Here is a 20499-nt window from a genome sequence, read left to right on the forward strand (position 1 = left end):
AACGCGAGAATAGTTGTTTTATTTTATATTAGTGGTTAACTGTTCTTTTAACTAGCTTAGACCAATTACATAGTGCAACACAAAAAAAATAACCATATAAAACAAGAACCGTGTCTCTCAGTTTTGCCCCAAAGTCATGCACTTTTTTTATGTGCCCCCAAAGATTTGGGGCCCCGTTGTCGTTTTTGCAAAAAAAGTGATAATTTTTTTAGGCTCACATCTTGCAAACAGTTTGGAATTTTGATTTACTCTCTGAGGCAAAGTATAAAATCAAATAAAACTTCATATTCAAGATCAAAATCGCAAAAAACTTCAAAAAATCGATTTGTTTTACCTTTTTTCCCCTGTTCAGGTCCATAGGTAGCAAACCGTTCAAAATTCAAGGAAACAATCAACTACATAAATGTACCCAAGATCTCAATAAACAAATTTCTAGAACATATGAACTTCCTAGGAATGATTCTTAACACCGTTTTGGTAGTACAATATAAGATAGTAAGAAAAAACTAAAGGACTTACATTTTTTTGGCCAAAAACTAATAAATTATTATAAACTAAAGCATACTTTTAGGCAGCCTTAAAAAAATTAATTTCTAAATTTAATTCGAATTTTTTAAAGTTTTTTGCGATTTTGATCTTGAAGATCAAGTTTTTTTGATCATAGAGTGAATCAAAATTCTGAACTGTTTGCAAGATATGAGCCTGTGAAAATTATAACTTTTTCGCAAAACTAACACCGATCCCCCAAATGTTTTAGCCCCATAAAAAAAGTGCATGACTTTGGGCAAAACTGGGAGAGATGGGTGTTTTTTTTTGTCTTTTATCACGTAGTGGTGTCCGTATATGGTTATATTTCTATGACTCAAAAAATTATACACAGTGTTTTAGGCCTGTCACATAATTTCATTCCGATCGAAAGTGGAATTAATTCTTTAGAAAAAGTAAAACGAAAAATTCTTTCGAAATGAAACCACTTTCAGTTTTCAAAGTGGAATTGATATTTCATTGTAATTATTCGTTTTTCTAAAATGTTTAATCAATTTCTGTAGCAAAAACTTCGCTTTTGTTTAAATATAAAAAAACGTTGACAAATTAATATCAGAAATACAAAATTATTATATATTGGAATTAACAAATTACACGGAATCTGAAGAACCAAAAACGAAATCGATCGGAATAAAACTACGGAATTGAAACCATTCCGAACAAAACGTGTGACAGGCCAGTATATTAAGACAACCAAATAATGAAAAAAGAAAATATGCAACAATAATATGCAGTTATGAGTTAAATATGCAAAAATATGTCATGAAATGCAAAAAATGCTGTAAAGCTGCAAAAACTGCAAGAATATGTACTAACCAATCTATGCCAAAATTCATAAAATTGTCTGAAACAGATAAATGACTACTAATTCATATGTTTGTAAAACGCACAGCAAAAAATAGGATATCGCATAATTTTGGTTACTCTGATAATGAATCTTAATATATACATATGTATATTTACTTTTACCCAGTATATTAAGCTTATTTTAACCTCAAACGACTATTTTTATTTTATTTTGGGATTACTTTATATTTATTAATTTTATTTACTGCATAATTGCATTAAAAAATAAACTTAATACAAACATCAAACATAATGCAATATTAAATTTGTTAGTTTGTTTAAACAGAAAAAAAAAATAAACTCAAAAGTAAACAAATTTAATTATTAGAATTTATTTTTTTAATAAAAAATAAACTATTAAAACAGCAACATATTAAAAAATTATTATGAAATGTAAGCAAATAAATACATTCTAAATATTAATATTGGTTTTACTGAAATTGATTTTAAGGCCGAATTGTAAACACTTGGCTTAAATATAAAACTATAGTTTTCATTAAACTCTTAGTTTAAGTGTTAAACTATAGTTATCATTAAGGGGTTAAATCAATTTAAAACATTTCAAACTAGTTTCTCTAAGAATTCAAATTAAATTTCCAATATAATGAAATATTCTTTTGGATTATAAAGTAAAACTATTTACAAAAATATTTGTTTTTAAATAACCAGACATACATATCGTTACCTTAATATAGAAAGGCCCTAACTCGTGGTTTTTTTAAGTCGAGATTTTTTGGCTAAATATGATATATCATATATTATCGAAATAAACGAAAATTTGTGTTTACAAAAAAAAACATGAGTTAGAGCCTTTCTATATTTAGGTAACGATAATGAACAAAACTTTCAATAATATTGTTTATACTTTTTTTGTTGCATTACATTTTTGTTCTATTATTATTTTTTAATATGAATATAAACAAATCTAAACATTGAGTAAATTGGTGATTGCATAAAAAATATTTAAACTAAAAAATAAACAAAATTTAAACATAATTTTGTTATTATTTCTTTAGCAAAAAAAAAATAAAAAATAATAATAAACAAACAGAAATGTTACACTCGAATTTAAGCGTCAGTAAGAAGCGGGGAGCGGGTTAGCGGGCAGCAAATAGACAGGCGTAGAAAGAAAACCTATTAAAAGTAGATTTTTATGAGATTAAATGTTTATGAATATTTATATTTTTTATTAAAACAAATAAACATTTTAATATTTGTATTTATACATGCTGAATAGTAAAGCGTACATTTTGCCAGAAACTTTGTCAAAATTCGAATGGTTTCCTTATAATTTAAGCGAAATAATTGCTTTGTTCTCTTCTCTATTTTAAATATTTGTATGTCTTGTGAGATTATAATTTATTGAATTATGACCTAAATCATTAAACTAAATAAAATTAAAAAAAGTAATAGGCTGTCTAGACATGTAAAAATTAAACCTAATAACTTTTTATTTACAAAACTAACGTTTTAAATACAAATAGGGACGAAACGAAAAATTTCAATTACAAAAATTATTTTCTTCTGAATTCCATAATATTTGGCACGCATGTTTTACAAGGCCATACAAAATTTAAAGTTCTCCAGAATGGTTTGGTTTATATACACTCAGGTCTCGTTTTATGCGATAGATGCGTTCGCATAAAACGATACTCTAGCTTCATATAAAATCTAATGATTCGTTCCAAAATTCTGAAAAACCACATAAATTCAGATTTTAATTAAAAAATCAGAACAAAATCGCATAAAAAAAATCAACAAAAATATATTTATTTAATTTACTTAAACAATAAAAACAAAATACGTTAAAAAAAATAAACAAAAATATTTATAATTACAGAAAAAGTGAAAATGATCCAAAAGAAATGAGCTACACATTTTTTAAGGAAATTCTGTAAATATACATGATTAATCTGAATCGCTGAATAATTGTCTGCATCGGTTTGGAATTGGTTCAACGTCACTTCCATCACTAAATGATATAATCATATTGTTATCTTATGGTAAAATATCATTTTCTTCACTAGAACTAATCTAGTGAATAGGGGTCGAAATCGAAGAATTTTTAGGAGCTTCAATTGCTTCTTTTCTTGCAAAATAATTTTGAATTTTTAAGTTGCTTATGCAACTCTTAATATCCGGAAAAACATCAGTCAGTCCGCGATGAATCTTTAATTCTAGTTCCGTATCTGAAACTATATTAAGAATTTGATTTTGTAAAAAACAAACTATAACCATTATATCAGTGATGCAAAATTGGTTTAATTTAAAAATGGTAAAAAGGTAAGGCCCTTAAGGGCTCGGTTATGTAAATGAAGAATTAAAAAAAAAAGTTCTGAAATAAAATTTTATTTAAAAATCGCATAAATTTGAATCCGCATAAAACGAGACCTGAGTGTATGTTGAGTGAATGACTTAAAATGGCGAGATTCATAATAGATGGCGTAACTTTTGAACACGGTTTTTGTTTTTAATAACTTACATGTCATTTTGATGGGTAAATATCTGTCATTTATTCTCACTTAGTTATTGAAAATTTAGGTTACTTCGAATAGTCGAATTTTATACCAAAGCATCATATGCAGGAAGTCCATGAAGATTGTTTTCAAACTCAACAAGAGTATCCAAAATTGAGAGCTACTCAAGGAGCAATTTCAAAACGTTTGAGAGCTGCAGGATTCGTCCAACAGCAGGAAATTGGGTACCATATTTAAACGCAGAGAACTTGACAGACGATTTTACATGTCCAAACTGATGCTATGAAAAATGAATCCATTACGATCACCCGAAGTGTAAGCGATCGTACACGCAGAGAAAAAATATAATTGGGCATGGTTACTGTAACCATTTAAATAGTGTTACAAGATTTTTAACAATATTATGGTCACAGTACCTATTTACATGATTGTGGTAACCATAATATGGTTAATTTACGATTCCCATGATTGTATCAACCATATATATGGTTACAGTAAACAAATATATGTTTGTGGCAACCATATTTATGATGAATAATTTTATCATAATATTCAAATTGTTCACAGATTATGATAAGCCTTAAGCCGAGAGCACCATAATATGATAAGTCCTTCATCATATGAATGGTTGTCACAAACATATATTTGTTTACTGTAACCATATATATGGTTGATACAGTCATGCGAATCGTAAATTAACCATATTATGGTTACCACAATCATGTACATAGTTACTGTGACTATAATATAGTTAAAAAACTTGTAACAATATTGAAATGGTTACAGTAACCATGCCCAACTATATTTTTTCTCTGCGTGTACGTGAAGCCCGACCAACCAGCCAATACCAAAGGCAAATATCCATGTCGCTGAGGTAATGCTGAAATCTTGGCAGACAATCACATGGAACCTGTACCGAACGCAACTGATTGAAGCGACAATTTGCCGAAGAACGTCCAGAATATGCGGCCAAAAATAAAACCTAAATATTCCATTATGACAACATTCGGCCACGTGATGCAATACCTGTTAAAAACTATTTATAAAGAAGTGGTTGGGAAGTTTCCCCTATAGTCCAGACTACTGTTTTTTTCAATCGATGCGGAACGTTCTCTCTAGGATACGCATCACTTTGTAACAGAGTATCCGAAATTAACTTGATTCGTTCTTAGACTCAAAAGATGAGCAGTTCTTTTGGCTCTGACAGTTTTTTGGCTCTATGTCCTATGATCAAAAGAAAAAAAAATAGAAAAGTATATTGAAACTAGGGAACATAAGCGTTACTATAGATGAACGGTTCAAAAGTTATATACAATTAAAATTGACAAACCAAAGCGAATATGTGTGACCATAAATAACCTGTGTACCATGTTTTAACAAATTCGTAAGGTTCATGTCGAAAATTTGTATTTCCTTCCAATATCAAATAAAAATCTAAATATTTATTAATCTCTTTCTCTTTTTATAACCATATTTGTATAATTTTTTTGTTTTTAATTGAAATTCATACATAATTTATTTTCATTTAAAGAGGTTGATTATATTTGATTTATATATTTTAATTGCCACATACTCGTAAGATTGATATTTTTATAGAATTTTTTTATTATGTGTGATTGTTTTGTATACATATGTATGTGTACATGGCACTTCTACATTATTACGAACAATAAATACATAAATTCATCTAAAATTATTTATTTTCTTAAAGAGGAATATGGTTTTTCAATAAAAAGCATACAAAAATACACTTTAAATCTATAAGTTTTCAGTTTGTCTAAATAAACAACTAAGAATTTTCAATAAATACATACACTAACAAAAGCACACATGCATACATATATACATTTCTTTATGTGTAGGCAGCCATATTGATTATTTACTTTTTTCACCAACTGTATTTAATTGTTCATATATTGATTTAGTTTTCCTTATTTTTTTAAAAAAATTTGTTCAATACCAATTTATTTGTTTGCAAATTTGCAATTAATTTGTTTTGTTTCCATTTGTTAACCCTCTAACACGCAATAGTGCCTCAAGGCATGCATTACAAAACACCAATTATCTCAAAAAGTAATTATTATGATTTTTTTTAATTTAACGGTGATTTTAGTTACAGATTTGTTAAGATTTTCCTCGAAGGTCGAAATGTATTCTGACTTTTAGTTTTGGTTCTGTCAGCGGTTTTGTGGGTGTTGTCATAATTTTAGCACTTGAAATTTTGTTTGTGATTTTTTTTTTAAATCAAAGTTTTAATAACTTTTAGTCGCCCGATCTATTCGAAATATTTTTGTTTTTTAAAGGTAAGATATTCTGCTTTCAGCCTATGAATTTGTAAATGTTAAAAAATTAACAAAAAGTGTGTTGAGAACGCAAAAACTAAGGTGTGCCTCAGGGCACTGTTGCGAGTTGCAGCTAAATTTATCGGCGTGTTATATTGTATAGTTTTTTACTTTTTTATTATATCCTTCATCAATTGCGAGCTGCAGAGTTCATCTAAATGCAGGGAAATTGGGTACCATATCAATTAAAGCCGAGAGACCTTGAACGACGATTTTGCATGCCCGAAATGATGCTTGAACGCTATAAAAACAAATCGTGTTCGCACCAAATCATTACTTGCCATGCAAAATGGATCCAGTACAATAATATGTGAATATCCATGCCACCAAGGTAATGCTCTGTAATTGGTGGGAGCAAAAGGGTTCTATCTACTATCTGCTGCTGAAATCTGACCAGATCATCACAGGGAACCTGTACCGAACTTAACTGATTCGTTTAGAGCGAGCAGGCCAGAAACATGACAACGCTCGGCCACATGTTTCAATACCTGTTAAAAAAACATTTAGAATCAAGTGTTTGGGAAGTTTTGACTCAACTGTTTTATAGTCCAGAACGAGATCCGAGCGACAGCTGAAACAAAATATTCGAAATTGATTCGTTCTTGGGCTCAAAAAATTAGCAGTTCTTTTGGTTCGGAATCCATATTCTTTCATTATTCTAAGAATTGGCCATTGTTGGTTATGACCTTTTCCCATCTTTTTGGCAACATATGGATTCCGAACCAAAAGAACTGCTAATTTTTTTAGCCTAAGAACGAATTAATATTGAAATTGACTTCTGTAGATTGCAATAAACTCATTTTACTTTATTTAGAGAAAAACGATAATGTTATTTTAGCAGTAACGTTAGCCAATCGTGATAAGTACAAGGTGGCGCAAAAGTAATCCTCCTATCAGAAAATGCTATAAATTTTGCGATTGGCTCCTAATGTCAGTTCTGTCTTGACATTTGTGTAGTAAACACATGCGAAATACACGTTAATAAATGTTACGCTACACTGCTCCAGAACGCGGAATATTGCTGACTATTTATTTGACCAATAATCGGTCATTTTTTCATCAAAAATAATCATGATAATCATGAATCATTTCCATCTTAGCGGGTACGTAAATAAGGAAAATTTACGCTTCTGGGACACTGAAAATCCGCGTGTAACCCATGAGAGCCATTTCACCCGCTCAAAGTCACTGTATGGTGTGCTGTTTTCGCTGGAGGAGTCATCGGACCTTTTTTCTTCGAAGACGTCGCGGGCCAAACGGTTATTGTGAATGGTGAGCGCTACAGAGCAATGATCAACGAGTTCTTTTTGCCGCATCTTGATGAATTGGAATTGGAAAACATGTGGTTCCAACAGGACGGTGAAACGGCACACACTGCACGTGCCACAACCAATATTCTGAAGGATGCATTTACCGGGCGCCTAATCTCCCGTTTTGGTGATTTGCACTGGCCAGCAAGATCGCCTGATTTGACCACTCCAGTCTTCTTTTTGTGGGGCTTTTTGAAGTCGCGGGTTTATGTCAACAAGCCTCAGACTCTTGCAGCTCTTAAAGACAATATCCGTCAAAAATTCCGGCGATAGGTCCTCATTATCGCCGGAATTTTTGGCCAAAGTGATGGAAAATGCCATAAAAAGGGCTCAAATGACAATCAACTGTGGCGGCGGCCATTTACATGACATCATATTCTCGACTTGATGTGAAAAAAATTAAAAGACCAAATAAAAATAATCCACAAGAAGAATCAAAGTTTTTAATTTTTTTTTTTAATTATAGCCAAAAAACATCGGAAGTTTACTTTTGCGCCACCTTGTATTATGTATTTGCATTTATTTTTTCCCTAACAATAAGTAGTAACCCTCGTATATACTCGTAACTGAATAAGAACAAAAGCATTTGTATATAATTCAGTATGTGTGTTCAGATCATTGTTTTAAATTATGAATTGTTTTTTCTTGTTCTTCATCTATTTATGGAGGCGCCACTATTATTTGAATTTGTTTAAAATAAAACCAAAAACACACACAATGAAATTGCAAGTAAATAACTTTTAAATCTTTTTCTAATTGATTGAAATTGACCACATTTAACTACCGCAAAAAATACACCAATAATCAAATGAAACCAACCAGACAACAACAACTACAAACACTACAACAAAGAGAAAATCACACATTGTTGATTTTTAATTTAAAATTTGATGATTTTTGTTTAATTTCATTAAATTACACTGGCTGGCATGTAATTTTAAATAATATTCGAATAATTTCATTTACATCTTATAAAGCATAAACAAATACACATAGATTGGAAACTCTGTTGTGAAAGACCTAACTCAGTTGTCAAAAACCTAAGTGGTGAGAATGTTTTTTGAGAAAACAAAAACTACACTCGTAGATGTGATTATTTTGAGTAATTTTTTTGTTTGAGTTTTTTTTATAGTTTCCGCTCTATGTGTATTTCTCTATGTTATAAAGTATTTTGAAGTATGTACTTTAAATATCTTATTTTTTCTCACCCCAGTTAGCTATAAGTACTTGTTAAATTCCACTTAAAACACATGCTTTATTTCAAGCCTCAATGAATTATCTGCTTTAACATACTGTTAAATGACAAAATTGTCTACAAAATAAATTTTTATCATTGTTTTAATAAGTTAATAACTAATTTAATTAAGAGCGACAAAAAAAAAACAACTCACAAACAGAAAGAACTGTGCAGCCATATTCAATCGATGAGAATTGAATATTAAATAATTACGTTTCTGCTGTTGTCCTGTGTAGCCTTTGCTTTTATTTATTGTATATTTTTATCATAAAATTAAAATTATATTAAATAGTTTATGATTGTGGTACGTATGTATTTATTTGTTTATTTAAAAATTACGTTAAAATTATTGTGTTTGTACATATAAATTAAATCGCATATTTTATATGGATATATTCGTGTATTTAATATATTTCAATATTTTAAATGGCTATACGTAATGTGAGAATGCATTTATATAATAAAGTTAAAAAACAATAATCATACGTACTGTAGACTCATTTAAAAAATAATACATTATATTTTTTTTGGAATTAAATGCATGTATTTTTAATTAAGGTAAAATGAAAATATATGTTTCTATTTCAGAATGAAAACATAGTGATACAAAAAATAATGAAGTAAAAATACCTAAAAAGTGATACAATTTTTTGTTGGATGTTATCGAAATTTGTTGGCCAAAATCTTGAGTTACGGGTAAAACCTGTTTTTTTTTTGTAACATTATGACTTATAAGTAACTTCGTTGAATATCAACTGATTTTAAGATTCTCAGCGGATTTAGAAAGAAGACACATTGGCCTTACAAAACTAAATTTTTTTAATTTTTTCACCAAGAAAAACAACTCCAAATTGGATCAAAATAATGAAATTAATTTTTTTTTAAATTTTTCCTTTTTATTACTACAACTTTTCGGTTTGGGAGTGCCAAATTTATTTTTTTTTCTCATCCTTGGATCAACGCCTGATTTACTACTAATCACACACCAAAGCTTAGGTTTAGAATCTTTTGATTTTGGAAATAATTCGATAGCTGGCGAACGATTGGAGATATCTTATGTGCTGTTTTTCTATAGCGAACGAGTACTTTGAGTAGAAATTTAACATGAGTTTTGTTATTGCAACAAAAACAAAATTAATGTAAAATTTCCACTCAAAGCACTCGTTCGCTATAGAAAAACAGCACGTTAATGACTGTTCATATAGTCAGTAATGATGTGTTTGTTGAGTTGATTTCTATAGGATGTATGACTTAAAAATGCGATTTACAATACGATTTTCTTAATAACCTCTATCTTTTTTTAATAACTTCTACAGTCAAAAAAGTTTGAAGACCAAGAATTGACATTACTCCATGTTGATTGTTGTTAAGCTCAACAGGAGCTTGCAATATCACTGCGAGCTAATCAAGCTGAAATTTCAGCTTGATTAGCACCATAGTGGGGAGGGTATAATGCGTTTGTGCAGATGTTTGTAACGCCCAAAAATATTAGTCTAACACCCACCTTAAAGTATACCGATCGACTTAGAATCACTTTCTGAGTCGATTAAACGATGTCCGTCCTTCCGTCTGGTCGGCTGGCTGTCCATGTAAACCTTGTGCGCAGAGTACAGGTCGCAATTTTAAAGATATTTTGATCAAATTTGGTACATATTACTTTTTCCACCCAAGGACTAAGCCTGTTGAAACTGGCTGAAATCGTTCCATTATTTCACCTAGCACCCATACAAAAGTCCTCCCGAAATTGGACTTTATCGGTCATAAATGTTTAATTTATATATGTATCTCCACAAATTCCGCTCCAAATAAGTTTTATATACACAAAATTCATGTCACCAAATTTTGTTACGATCGGTCCATAATTAGTCATAGCTCCCATATAGACCCGCTTCCAAAAATCACTTTAACGTGCATAAATCGCTTAAAAATGTTGGTATACTTACAAAATTCAACATACTTAACTATAATATAGACATAAATCACATGACCTAATTTCATGGTGATCGGTCCATAATTGGTCATAGCCCCCATATAAGGCGAAAATCGCTCAAAAATATAAATTATTGAAATTTTAAAAGAAAAATGTTTTGGCTCTTTTACTTAGTGTAGGGTATTATATGGTCGGGCTTGACCGATCATACTTTCTTACTTGTTTTTATTTTCGAAATGATGTTTGAGCGCTATATAAGAAAATAATTTTTATACCGAATCATCACTTGCGATGAAAAATGGATCCGAAGCGTAAGATATCGTATGTGAAACCTGGCCAACCAGCCGAATCGACACCAAAGCCAAATATCCATGGAGCAAATATCTATTGTAAGCTGCTGAAATCTGGCCAGACCATCACAGGGAAGCTGTACCGAACGCAACTGATTCGTTTGAAGCGAACATTGGCCGAAAAACGCCCTGAATATGGGGCCATCATGACAACACTCGACAATCTGTTAAAAACTATTTATATTGTAGTTTTTGGACAGTTTCGCCTCACCGTCTTAAAGTCCAGAGCGTGCCTCGTCCGATTACTATTTGTTTCGATCGATGGATAACGATCTCTCTGGGATACTCTTCACTTTGGAACAGAGTATGCGAAATTGGCTTGATTCGTTCTTGGTAATAGCTAACCATGGACAATACATTGAATAAATTCATACTGTACAAATGTTTCAAAATAAAAGCTAAAAATTTTAAAAATTAACGAATTTTTTAGTCATAGAGCATTGTGAAACAAAATTTTTTTTTGTTTTTTTTATTTGTATGGAAAAAGTGTTGGTGTTAAATACAAAATACAAAAAAATAAAAATTATAAAAAATAGTAGTCAATTTAACACTTTTTAAGATTATTTGAAAAAAATGTCCAAAAGTGCATCTGGAAATTGCTTTTGAATTTCAAAAACTGCATTCATGTTTTTGGAAGAAAATATTTATTAATTATGTAGGATTCAAAGGAATCTTTAATCAATAAAATTCGACAAAATATACAACAGCACTATTTTTAATTTTTCCAAAAATTAAAATCGTGAATATCGCATAATAATGGAAATGTCCAAATGAATTTAAAGTGTATGTTTTTATCGAATAATTTATGATATAAAAGCTTGTCGCGATATTCTCCTTTTTTCAATGATGTAATATACAAAGGTGGTTCAAAAAGTACATGCCTCGTCGTGTTGAGGTCATCAAAATAGGAATTTGTTTGCGATATGATTTCATCGTTGAATTCAAACGTGGCAGCCATCTTGCGGAAAACCATGTGAGATGCGAGACTCTTATTATACCCTTCACCTTCGTGAGAAGGGTATATATAAGTTTGTCATTCCGTTTGTAATTTCTACATTTTTCATTTCAGACCCTATAAAGTATATAATTCTGGATCCTTATAGATAGCGGAGTCGATTAAGCCATGTCCGTCTGTCCGTCTGTCTGTTGAAATCAATTTTCTGAAGACCCCAGATATCTTCGGGATCCAAATCTTCAATAATTCTGTCAGACATGCTTTCGAGAATTTTTCTATTTAAAATCAGCAAAGTCGGTCTACAAATGGCTGAGATATGAGGAAAAAACCAAGTCAACCTCGATTTTTGACCTATATCTGGATTACTAAGACATTAATATAGACAATATGGATATCTAATGATAGATATTTCAAAGACATTTGCAACGACGTATATAAGACCATAGTAAGTTGGACCTACAATGGGTCAAAATCGGAAAAAAAAATTTTAAGCCAAATTTTTTTTTCACAAAAAAAAATTGAAAAAACAAAAAAAAAAATTTAAAATAACAATCGAAAAAAAATTTTTTCCAAAAAATTAAAAAAAAATTAAATTTTGTTTACCTTAAAATATTTAAAATTTTGAAGTATAATTTGGTGAAGGGTATATAAGATTCGGCACAGCCGAATATAGCACTCTTACTTGTTTTTTTTTTTCAATTGTTTCGGGTGTAGAGACCTCAACTGGGCGCCCAGACGTCCAAACTGGGTCCCAACGAAATTCAGTAAACCACTTCTTGAAATTGATGGTGTAGAGTTCCTATAGTATTTATCAATCTTAGGGCCATTATTACAACTTGCCGTTATAGTAACTTTAAGCAATAGAAAAAGGTGCCCTTATAGGTAACTTTAATAGTTTTTGTTCACATAAAATACTGCTTAATGAGCAGACGAAATTCACTTTTTTAAAATTTCTCCTTAAGTCACGAGGTAGTCTGATATCAAGCATAAACTAAATGACGCAGCTTGTTCAAATATTGACAGGAGTCAACTAACAGATGCCTGTTGACTGGCGGAGAGTTGCCCTTTTAGTTAAGAACCGGAAAAGTCGCGAACATATTGGCCCACCCTCGTAATCAATAAAATTGTTTTAGAAAATTTAAATAAGAGCTTGTTTTATAAATATTTTTTGTTATTAACATATTTTCTTCTTTTTGGAGCACCAAAAATATTTCTAATTTATTTTAAAAATCTTATATTCTGTAATTGCATTCAAAATTGTTTAAAATTCGAGAACATTTTTATTTTTATTCAAAATATTTACGTTCGAAATAGGAAATGTAAGAAAACTAATCAAATTAATTGCTCATGAATCCTCAAGATGTTGAGTATATTTCAACAGCTTTAAAAAATGTTCCAACTTAATTTCGAATTTTCGAACATAATATTACATTGTCATTAGGTTTATGCATTATCTAGAGATTATATAACTTCGAATTTTCGAATATGATTTCGAACTGATTCAAAATTCAATTACAAATTTTGATATAAGCTAACATGCAAACAAACTAACATTGCAAGTTAAATAAAAGCTTTTGAAAAAGCTTTATTTATAAATCTATGACTATAAAGTTGTTAGGTTTTTAATTAGGTGTAAATTCAAAAAGAGTATTTAATCACTTCCTCAAATATGTTATTCATCTAATGTAATTCTATTTTATTTTAATTTATTTCATTACAATTTTAATTAATTTATTTCCATTTCATTTACGTTTTCTTTCAGGCCATAAATTGTTCAAATCGTTTTCAAAATTATTCCTCAGATTTGCCGCCAGCACGAAAAACTTCATATGCCCGAACATCATCGACAGGTTTTTAATTTAAGTAACTGTTAAAACGATGTATGTAGTTATAGTTACTTATGTAGTTATGTATGTATGTGAATGTAGTTTTGTAGTGTTTATTTTAGGCAATTAACTGTATGATTAGTGTGATTAGTATTAATTGTAGTTAGTTTTAAATAGATTTTTAAAAAATCTTTAAATTTAATTTCATAGTACTTATGTAACATTATAATTTAAGAGAAATATTTCAAAGTGTTTTTTGAATAACATAAGCTAGCGTAAATGCCACAAAAATTAACTGCATTTTTAAATATAAACTTATGTTGAAGATAAATAATATACCAATATTGCACAGGAATTGATTCTTTGTTATAAACTAACTAAATTTTATAAGAAAAGCTTTTAAAAATGCTTTAACAATTATTATGTATTTATTTAAAATTAAGTTTTTATTACTCCCTACTACGTCTTTCCACAATATATTAATTTAGATCCTATTTTATTTCCTAATTGTTAACTTATTACTTAAAGCGAATTGAGCAAAAATCTTCATTTTCGTATACTATCTATAAACTTGAAATTGAAATTGATTTAGGTAAAATAACCCGGTTAAATTCTAAAAAAATATTCTAACATTCATATTTAGCAACTCATTCAGAATATTGATGAATTTCAAAGCAATTAATCCTTACTAGAGCCCTGCTTGAGTGACTCTATTTGTCACCCACAATGAGTAATCCATTGCTTTGCACGCAACTCATTTTTTGTTTTGAATATTCTTTACACTATTACTATATTGAATATTATTTACTTTTGATTTTAATAATTCAAATATTTGTTCTACTCAATCATTGCGAGTATTACTATGTATGTGTACGTCTACATTCAAATCGAGTATGTGAACAACTAACGTATATTAAAAGAATACAAAATAAATATTCTGAATCGAGTGAATCGAGTTTTAAATTCCAAAAGAAAAATAATAAAAAAATAAAAAATAATAATAATAAATAAAACATGAAATCGCAAAATAATTTAAAAATGGAAAACAGTGAGGTATTTCTAATTAAAAAAATATTAAAAGGCATGATAAATCTTTAATTTATATTATTTTTTATTGTAAATTGGAATTATTATATGCATTCAAAAAACAATGAGTGAGTCAAAAACAGTACTTGAAAAAATTAAATGTTTTAAAATATTATTTAAGTCACTCATGCAGGGCTCTAATCCTTACTGATAAGTGAAAACTCATCAGATACGTTAAAATGTCAACAATTTTTTATTTGAACTTATATGGCTTTTATAAGAGCAAGCTCTGTCAAATGATCTGTGGAACTTTTAAACAAAAACTGAAAGTGTAATATCGATTCATATTTGGATGTATCTGAAGTAGGGTTCCTACGCGGGAAAAATTCCCGGGAAATTTTTGTTAATTTTCGGGAATTTACGAGAATTTCTTCATAAGTTTTCTTCTAAAAGTTACAATTTTCAGATTCGTTTCGATAGCCAAATTTGTTAATTGAATCATTCTATAATATCCATAGATTTTTTCGATTATAGCAGCAGATAGTCAGTTGGCAAAGAAGTATTGCGGTTGAAATAACCGAATGTTTTTCATACAACTCAAGCCACAAGAAAAATTTGGTTATTAAGAATGAATCTAATTTAAAGTTTATGCTCTTAAAGGAATTATTAAGATGCCTAACATTACAGCTTTTAGGGATATTCAATGAATAATATTCATATTTAGAGAAAATAATAACAAAGTGGTTCAGTAAAGTGGTTCAAATTTGTTTATCTACAATCAGATATGAAAAATGTCTCTAACTACGCATATTTTACATATTTAACATAGTCGAAACAAAGAATTTATTGATTTTATACTGATTAAAACTACGACTGTGACAATACCGATAAAATGCAACTATTAAATTAGAAACCCTTATAAAGGCTGGACCAACATTGTACAACCAAATATAGTTATTTTATACATCTTTTAAAACCCTAATTTCCTCCCGGAAAAGAAAAAAGTCCGGGAAATTAGGAACCCTAGTCAGAAGCTAAAAGGCTTAACAAAATTAAATTAGAGTCCATTTCTGACACATCCATTTCATAAAATATTTCAAACGTAAGGTAAACACATACATAATTTTATCTAGTTCTAACATAAATATTTTTTTTAATAAAACAAAAACAAATTGTTTTTGTGCTGTATGTAAAACAAATATTTACAAATAAATATAAATTTCAATATTGAAATACATATTTTTATTTTATTATTTCTTTATTTTTTTGTGATTTTATAAAATTTACATATTTTGTCAACAAGTAATCAAATATAACCTAAAGGGTTATATTAATGAATATCTATGTAATTTTTTATTTCTACAATAAAATCAATTAAGTTAATAGAAAATACTTTATGTAATACAACATGTTGTTCTTTTATAAGTTTGTAAAAATGTTATTATCTATTATATTATATATTTTATATTATTTTATTTAAAGAGTCTTCAAAAACAAAACTCTTTTTGTTGTCCATTAAAAACAATTGCAGCTGACAGTTTTATCATTAATATAAAAATAAAAAATAATGTTATAAATTTAATTTATAAAACTACACTGATGACTACTTGTAAAATGCCAGATAATAAATTAGTTACTGTAAAGTTTTTATAATGAAAATAAAAGTAATTTCATCAAAATTCTGTGAATAAATAAATACTATTAATTATAATATCCTTCATCATGAGTGGTATTGTTCTGCAATACTCATTTGCGTTTAATTATATTAAATCAAAATTAAAATGTATTTCTTACAATCCATAACCCTCTATCTATCTATTAGTACTTATTATTTATTTAAAAAATTCCTCTATTTTAAATATAGTCACTAAGGCAAAATTTTAATAATAAATTCTACATATGTATATAGAAATTAGTAGTGGTTTTTTTGCTTTCCTGAAAACTTGTGTTTTTTAAGTTAGAGTGTTTGTGAATATAGTACCTTGATATATAATCGGGATCCTTATATCTATGTAAGCAAGTGCATGTAATGATGTACATTTGTTGAGATCAATGTTTGAAATTTTCACCTCAAGAACTAGTTCAGGAAGAGCTTTTTGAAACTAATACACTGTATTTGGAATTATTTGGGAACCAGTTGTTTTATCAATAGTTTTTGTTGGGAATTGTAATCCTCAAAACTAGTTCTACAGAAGATTTAGATATAAAACATACCTTCTTAGGAACCGTTTTGGAATTTGTTATTTCATCAGTGATTTTTATATGAAACTGTCATGCTTGGAACTAGTTCCTAGAAGCTTTTGGCATTTGTAATATTTCTTATGTTCAATTATAGCCTGTTTGCAGAACACAATCAACTAACTTTAAGGCTTATTTTGCTCAACAAACAGGCAGTTATTGGGTGTATGACTTAAAAATGCGGGATTTACAATAGCTGGCGTATCTTTTGAAGACGGTTTTTGTTATTAATAACTAAACTGGTATATAGTTTCAAGGATACATATCTGTAATTTTGTCTCACTTAAGCTGCCCACACGATTGATTTGTGCGTGTGATTGAAAATTTTCAATTACTTGGTGAGCGCACAGCCCAATTCACAAGTAGTCGAACACGAACAAATGACACGCTCAAATCAATCGTGTATGGGCAGCTTTAGTTGTTGAACATTCGAAAATGTAAAATTTTGTGCCAAAAGAGCGTCATATGCAGAAGTGTTGCTTTACTTCTTTAATTTGAAAAAAAAAGTGGCGCTGAAGCACACCGATTGCTCACCGAAGCTTATGGTGAATGTGTTTCATCTGTTTCAACGTGCCAGCGATAGTTTGTGCAGTACAAAAGTGCTGATTTCGACAAGGAAGTCCAGGCCAGCCAAAAAAGTTTGAAGACCAAGAATTGGAGGCATTACTCCATGAAAAATACTGTCAAACTCCACAAGATCTTGCAAAATCATTGGGAGCTACACAGTCAGCAGTTTCAAATTGTTTGCAAGCAGCAGGATTCATCCAATAGCGGGTAAATTGAAACTAAAAGACCTTGAAAGACGATTTTGTATGTCTAATAAGCTGCTTGCTATAAAATACACTCATATTTGTACTGCATCATTACTTGCCAACTAGCTGAATCGACACCAAAGCCAAATATCCATGGCGCGTAGGTAATGCTCTGTATTTGGTAGGACCAAAAGTGTCCTATTTATTATGACCTGATGAAATCTGGCCAGACCATCACAGGGAACCTGTAACGAATGTAACTGATTCGTTTGAAGAGAGCATTGACCGAAAAACGCACAGAATATACGGCCAGACATGAATCCTCAATATTCCATCTTGACAACGCTTGGTCACATGTTGCAGAAGTGGTTGGAAATTTTTGCCGTTTTGTTTCGATCGATGCAGAACACTCTCTCTCGGAGATACGCTTCACTTTGTAACAGAGTATCCGATATTGGCTTGATTCGTGCTTGGCTTTAAAAGGTGAGCAGTTCATTTTGTTCGGTATCCATGTGTTGCCAGAAAGATGTGAAAAGGTCATAGCTAACAATGATCAATACTTTGAATAAATTGTTTCAATATAAAAAATCCTGCCTTTTTAGTCATTCACCCCATTTTTTTATCTAATAAGCCTGATAACACAGGTCAACAGCAAAAAAGGCTTCACTAACAACGATATATATTTGATACCCAAGTACAAAAATGGTAAACTTTTTGAATTCTATGGAAAGATTTTAAAATTTTTTTTTTCTGAAATTGTGAATTTTTTTAGATGTTTCACCACATAATTTATGATATTTCAAAAAGGGTTAGTCCGATAACATTCAAGTAAAATTAGAAAAGTTCAAACCATAACCTTTAATCGTTTATATATTGCATTTTAATCGGCTCAGTAGTTTCGGAGTTATAATAACAAATTGAAATATCAAAATAGCAAATTTTAGTAATTTAAAAAACTCATGAAAAATCGAAAATGGCAGAACTTTATCAGATTTATTACTTTATCGCAAAGTAGCAACACCATGAGATATCGAACATAACAATCTATTGATTCCTTTCGAATTTATTCAGAATTAAGTGAATTCGATCATTTTCACAAAATTAAATTTTTTTGTTTGCAATACATAAAATTGAGTAATTACTGTTCTTCTTTCGATTGATTAAATTTTGAAAACATTTTCCCCATGCTATGTACAAATTTTCTTATATATATTGCGTTTCAATCAGCTCAGTAGTTTCTGCGTTATAATAACAAATTGAAGCAAAAAATATATTTTATATTTGAAAATATCAATTTTTTTGTTTTAAAAAAATCATGAAAAAACGAAAAGGACATAAATTCTTTAGATTAATACTTTATCGCAAAGCCACATGTAATAGGAACAAAATGAGATATCGATCATAAAAATACATGCCTTATTTTCGAATTTATTCACAATTAATTGAATTTGCTCATTTTCAGAAAAAATATTTTTTTCTTTAATTTGTTATTATAATACCGAAACTATTGAGTCGATTAAAACGCAATATATAAACGGATTAAAGGTTATGTAAATCTAAACTTTTATAAGTTTATTTTAATAATATTGGACTAACACTTTTTAAGTTATCATGAATTATGTGGAGAAATTTAAAAAAAAAAATCAATATTTTTACAAAAAAAATTTTTTTAAAAAACTTCTCCATAGAATTTAAAATTTCGACCATATTTGTACTAATTTAACCACAATACATTAATATTATATAGTGGTTTAAAAAGCCTCTAAAATTTTTTCGATTTTGTTGCCCTGTGTAATCTGCATTAAATATATATTAATTCAAACTTTCGTATGTAATGAAATTAATAAAAAATTAATAGATCCAACCAAGATATAAATATAAATTTAAATAAAACAAGTAAGAAAGTATGGTCGGTCAAGACCGACCATATAACATCCTACACTAAGTAAATGAGCAAACACATTTTTTTTTAATTTCATGAATGATTTTTGGAAGTTGGCCCTATATGGGAACTATGACCAATAATGAACCGATACCCAAGAAATTAAGTCGTGTGATTTATGTCTACATGAAACTTATTTATGTTGAATCTTATGTGGATACCAACCTAAGATATTTATGCTCGCTAAAGTGATTTTCGCGGACCTTATACGGGAGCTATGACTAATTATGGACCGATCATCGTAAATTTAGGTGACACGCCTACCGAAGCAAAATGTGTGTAGAATCTACACTGTAAATAGCTATATAAATAAATAATTTATGACCGATAAACTCCTATTTCGGGAGGACATTTGTATGGCAGCTAGATGAAATAATGGACCGATTTCAGCTAGTTTCAAGAGGCTTCTTCCTTGTATGTACCACATTTGATCAAAATATCTTCAAAATTCATGGGCAGCCAGCCAGCCAAATGGACGGCCATCGTTTAATCGACTCAGAAACTGATTCTGAGTCGATCGGTATACTCTATGGTGGGTGTTACACTAATATTTTTGGGTGTTACAAACATCTGCACAAACTCTATGGTGATGTAGGGTATAAAAGCTATATTCAATGACATACATATATGTAGCATATTTGAAATCAATGTCATAAACAGTTTCCTGTGAAATATAAATCTTAAAAAAAACAAAGAAAAACAGCAACAATTTTTAAATTGAA

At 29.4% G+C, this 20499-nt stretch overlaps 1 protein-coding gene across 1 annotated transcript in view; it reads left to right on the forward strand.

The window, feature by feature from the left end:
• The window catches only part of AstA-R2 (Allatostatin A receptor 2), a 45514-nt gene extending 31615 nt beyond the window's left edge, over positions 1 to 13899 (forward strand). Inside the window, exon 4 of the mRNA XM_065510727.1 lies at positions 13756 to 13899. Coding sequence (XP_065366799.1) covers positions 13756 to 13851 — 96 coding nt within the window. The 3' untranslated portion in view covers positions 13852 to 13899. The remainder of the gene's footprint in view (positions 1 to 13755) is intronic.
• The last annotated feature ends 6600 nt before the right edge of the window (positions 13900 to 20499 follow it).

This window comes from Calliphora vicina, chromosome 1 (genome assembly GCF_958450345.1).
Source record: "Calliphora vicina chromosome 1, idCalVici1.1, whole genome shotgun sequence".
Taxonomy (NCBI): domain Eukaryota; kingdom Metazoa; phylum Arthropoda; class Insecta; order Diptera; family Calliphoridae; genus Calliphora; species Calliphora vicina.